At 40.2% G+C, this 5,071-nt stretch overlaps 1 protein-coding gene across 1 annotated transcript; it reads left to right on the forward strand.

Annotated features, from left to right (window-relative positions):
* Window positions 1–294: 294 nt before the first annotated feature.
* LOC104281128 (WASH complex subunit FAM21-like) lies at window positions 295–5,000 on the forward strand (the record flags this gene model as incomplete). Its single annotated transcript, XM_009879020.1, has 6 exons — window positions 295–459; window positions 2,085–2,150; window positions 2,834–3,007; window positions 3,656–3,749; window positions 4,142–4,200; window positions 4,953–5,000. Coding segments are annotated over 6 exons (606 nt in total), but the record flags the coding sequence as incomplete, so codon positions are not given.
* Window positions 5,001–5,071: the final 71 nt, after the last annotated feature.

Raw genomic sequence — 5,071 nt, forward strand, 5'->3', positions numbered from 1 at the left:
AGGGCGCTGCGGTAGCCCGACGGAGGAGGGGAGGGAGGGCAGGGGGGCAGCCCCGGTCGGGGCCCGGCGGGCTCTGCCGATGCTTTAAGCCTCCTAAAATGAGGATGTGGCCTGAGAGGAAGCGCAGAGCAGGGTGGAAGCAGGGCAGGGTGAGGCTTGGTCTCGGGTGCGCCTGGGGCGGCTTTAGTCTGTGTTGATGCTCGGTGGAAGCCGATGCTCGGTTCTGCCTCTCCGTAAAGGTGCCGAAATAGAAGGAGCTGGGTGCTGACTGCTGCTTTCCTCTGTTGTAAACAGCTTCTGCGTTTTCTGCAAGAGTTCTCCCAGCAAACCATTTCCAGGACTCATGAAATCAAAAAACAAGTAGATGGATTGATTAATGAAACAAAAGCCACAGATTGTCGCCTTCATAATGTCTTCAATGACTTTCTTATGTTGTCCAATACACAGTTCATAGAGAACGTGAGTATGGTGTTGTATGGTATCAAGCTTATACTTCAGACATTGGTGTTACTCCTTACTGTAATGTAGAGAAGTGATTTGACTTTTTGGCAAGTCTGATGTGAATTTAGAGGTGAAATGACTTTTAATCACTCTCTGTTAAAGGACATCCTAATTCTCTGGTGTGTGATGCTCTATCCAGTATTAATGAATTTCTTTTTACTTTCCTTCTATGTTTATATGTGATGTGGAGATCAGAATTTCATTTTTAGGGCTATGAAGGAGTTGAGATCTCTAGGATATTGTGGTATATCTTTACAAGTAGCATGAATGTAGCATTTGGCTCTACTTGACTGCCTAAATATGAGGAAGACTACTATACGATGCTGTAAGTTTGCCCACTGGTGTTATTTTGCACTAAAAGCCTCTGGTATTAAAGATGTTGGACTGCAGGCAGTTGTCTGTTGGTTTTGCTCATGATGAATGTGTTTATTGATTCCAACTTCTTGAGTTGAACTCATTCCAACTTCATGAGTTCAGGTATAGCCTTTACCTATTTTAGAAAGGTAAAGGCTATACCTGAAAGCCTGTTACAACACTGTATCACTAGGAACACGTGTATAATTAAAATTTAGAACTTTAAATAGCCGTTTAGATTTGTGGAGAGGTTTTTAGCACTGTAAGTTTTATTGAGTATTTTGGTTTGATCAGCATTGTTCTCAGGCCATGCACATCTCATCTGAAGCTGTGTTGCTATTATTGGAAAGATGCTGGCAGAGGACAAGACAATGGAAATCTGAATTTCTGTTGTGGGGTTTTGCAGTACTGTTTTTTTTGTAGGAAGCCGCAATGTCTTTTTTGGCCATTCAGCATAATGATTCTGATAAGAACAGTTTGTACCAAATTCTTGAAATTTTGGCTGCTTGAAGCTGTTTGTTCCCAAACTTAAGTGCACAGAAATAGGTCTTCGTTTCTAGTTCTCAGTTTAGTTAATGTGAGAGATTTGTCTCTTCCCGGGAGATAACTGCACCTGTTTGAGAGAATTGAATTTATGTTTGCAGGTTCAAGGGAGACATTTTATTCCCCTATGTCTCCTTGTAAGCTAATCCTACAAAAGAGTGAAAAAACAGCTGCATGGGAGGGATCATCAGCTGAGGGGGAATGTGAACCTTCTGTCTAAGTACGGAAGGGTGAATGTTAAAAGAAGGAAAACTATTAAATGGCAGAAAGCAAAAGGAAAATAGACAGCCCATAAGTAAACTTGGGTTTGTCTTGAAGGTTTCTAGAAGAGTTTTATGGTAGGGGATTTAGAAAAGTGCTCTTCTTTAAACATATTTGTGTCAAGCTGTGAACAATGTTAAATGGTCAACTTGTCTTCTACTACTGCGATGATGTTGCAGTCTTGAATTATCTCAGTTGGGTTAAGAGGCTACCTGATGATAACTTTGAGATGATGACTTCAGTGTGCAGGACAGGCTATGAAGATGCTTGACATCATCCATGGCTTCTTTTTTCAAATGTGTAATGAATTGATGTGTAATTAATTACACATTAACAACATGTGTTATTTTATTGGTGATATCCCATGGTTTAGCCCCTGCAGCAGCAGGTTGTTCTTAGTACAATTAATTTTGCTTGATTTTTAGAGAGTATATGATGAAGAAGTGGAAGAGCCTGTTCCCAGAGCCGACGTTGGAGACAAAACAGAACAGGTAGTTAACTTAAGCTGCCTTGAATACTGGCAGTATGTTTGCAGCTGTTGTCTACTTTCTTATTTTCAAACTTACTTTGCAGACACAGCTTACAAGCCAAACGTTTCTTTTCTCTTTGAAGTCTCTCTGTTGGATAGTGTATGTCATTCAAACACAAAGTTGATAGTAACATTGGAGGCTATTACAGTGTATGATAATCTGCTAGGGCCTCCCTGTGCTCAGTAGTGTCTGGTAGAAAAGACTTACATGACAATTTTCAAACGGCTATTGTTGTTTTGGTGGGCTTTTTGTTTCAGCAAAAGAACTGAGGCCTTGGGCCTTCTTACTGAATTCACAGGTAGTAAAGTGAGGAAGCAGACTCATTGCAATTCCCAGGGATAAAAACTCAGAGAGCTTTTTATATATCTTAGTCTAAGGTATATTATACCAAAATCTTCCCTTGATGGTCTGGGAGCACAAATAAGGTGTTACTGTGATGCTGTAATGTTTAGAACATTTCTGTTTATGGGAATGATAAAGATGAGTCAAGTCAAGCAAAAAAAAAATGGTTCGGAAGGTCTGTCACTCACATATCGTGAAAAAGCATTCATTGTGTTAATTTGAAGTTAAAACTTTGCATGGATGTTGCAGTGAGATTGTCTTGAGTAAAATGCAAAGAGAATTTGTTGTTCCTGTTACTAAAGGAAAGGACACGGGAGCAGAAAGAAGCTGATCTGATCCCCAAAATCCAAGAAGCGGTGAACTATGGACTGCAAGTTCTGGACAGTGCATTTGAACAGCTAGACATCAAAGCAGGCAACTCGGACTCAGAAGAGGAAGAAAGTAATGAAAGGATGGAACTGATACTTGAGCCAAAGGTACAGAGACCTCTTCTTGCTGGGAGCATGGGTTTGGTTTTGGCTTTGTAAAACTTTTTTGCTTCTGTCAGCAGTACCACTGTGTTGGTATAAAATTGATATTCATTACCTAAAAAGAAGATGTAATGACTACATCTGGAGAAGTGCTGCTCATGCAGCCTGCTTGTCTTGCAGTTGGGTTATCATTAAAGCATCGCACCCTAAAGGAAGTTACTTTAATGCAATGAACTTGGAAAGAGAAGCCTCAATTCTGGGTGGAGTGGGATCTTTAAATTTCATGCTTTTTAGGTACAAACCGTATCTCCATAGGTGGTTTTTACTCTTCCAGTAGTTAAGAACCCTAAGAGCAGGATTTGGCGTAAGACTCATGCCTACATGTCTTTGCAAGGATACTCTTCTGTTAGATGACACCTGGAAAACAAGTTGGGATTGCACAAATAGAAGCGCTCTTCTTTGACAGTGTTAAAAAGGGATAAACATCAGCTGGCTCACCCAGTCGCATGCTGACTTCAAGCATGTGCCTGGTGGGACTCTCTTTAAACAAGTTTGTATCTTTGAGTTAAAACGAGGAGGTACAAGATTCTGAATTTATCAGCAATGTAGAGCTGTTCCTAGATGTCAGAAAAAAATGATGATGTCTCTTTCCAGGATCTCTATATTGACAGGCCTTTGCCTTACTTGATTGGCTCTCAGCAGTTTATGGAACAAGATGATGTTGGCCTTGGAGATCTCTCTAGTGAAGGTAAGTGCTGGCACGACCTTTTATTCCTTTGCAGGTAACTGGTTCCTAATCGGAGACGTTGGCCTCTTTTAACTTGCAGATTGGGTTATACCATGTAATACTCTTCCATGTTTAGATGCATGCTGTAATTAGCTGAGATAAAAAATGTTCATCGTGCTGTAACAACCACTTTCCTGATATGCAAAGCAGTAACTTCTCAATAGCTTGCACTCTGTTTATTCGAAACGCAAAGTGTTAAAATTTCAGCAGCCTTCAAACCGTTATTTTTTTTCACTTACCTTTTAGATCTCTTCACCATGCCTTTAAAGTTGCTGTTGGTATGTCTGGTGACCACATTGCTCTGTATATGTCACGTTTGACCTTAACAACTTTTCTGGTTTTGTTTAAAATAGAAGGATCAGTAGACAGTGATCGTGGAAGTGTAATTGACAGTGAAGAGAAGGATGATGAGGTAAGAGAGAAGTGACAGAGTACCAGCTGCTTTGCACAAGCATTCAGGAGTCCTTGGTTGTGTGTGAGGCCATTAGGTACCTTGCTTTTCCATGTGGGGTCTCAAAATAATATTACACAATGTCTGTTCCTCATAATTGTTGTGGCAAATGTGCTTTCATTTTTATTCTTATCAAGTAGCTTTCTCTGCAGCTTTTCAGAGAAGCAATAAAGTGGTATTGGCTCTAACTGCTGTTATATTAAATATTTCAAACTGAAGTGTTTTATTCTGGTTTGATTTCACTTTGTGAAGTAAATCAGATTCTTATCAAGAACTGGATTTAAGGAGAACAAATCTGTTGTAAATTACAGTTACTAAGAATGAGATGGAGACTAACAGGACCAAGTTTGAAGATTAGGTTGGTGTCAGTAATACACCTTCAGGCTTTGCCTCATAAATCTGCTGTGCTGGATTGCCAGTTTCTGATATGTTTTGCCTGCCTTGACCAGGATGTCTTTGCTTTATAACTGTGCTGTGAAAGCACTCCCTTTTTCCTTGCTTTTAAATCCCTTTTGAGTTCCTGTCAAATGGAGCTTGCTCTCTTAGCTAAATTAATGGCTATCTAATGAACTCCATTACTAAAGACAGTCAGTGGTGGGGAAATGATGCCTTGGTGAGGAGATCTGAATGTGCAAACCTAAGCAAGTCTAGAGTTTCTGAGCCACTGGACAAAATAATGTATAATACTTCTCTTTGGCTCTCTTGTGTTCCAGGAATCAGATGATGATTTTGGAAACCCTAGTGAAGATGACCAGAAGATGGTAAGGTTATACACCATTGTACATAGCTGAAAGACTTTCCACTTGTGTCGTGGTTTGACCCTGGCTGGCAG

This window comes from Apaloderma vittatum, unplaced genomic scaffold (assembly GCF_000703405.1).
Source record: "Apaloderma vittatum isolate BGI_N311 unplaced genomic scaffold, ASM70340v1 scaffold23451, whole genome shotgun sequence".
NCBI lineage: Eukaryota > Metazoa > Chordata > Aves > Trogoniformes > Trogonidae > Apaloderma > Apaloderma vittatum.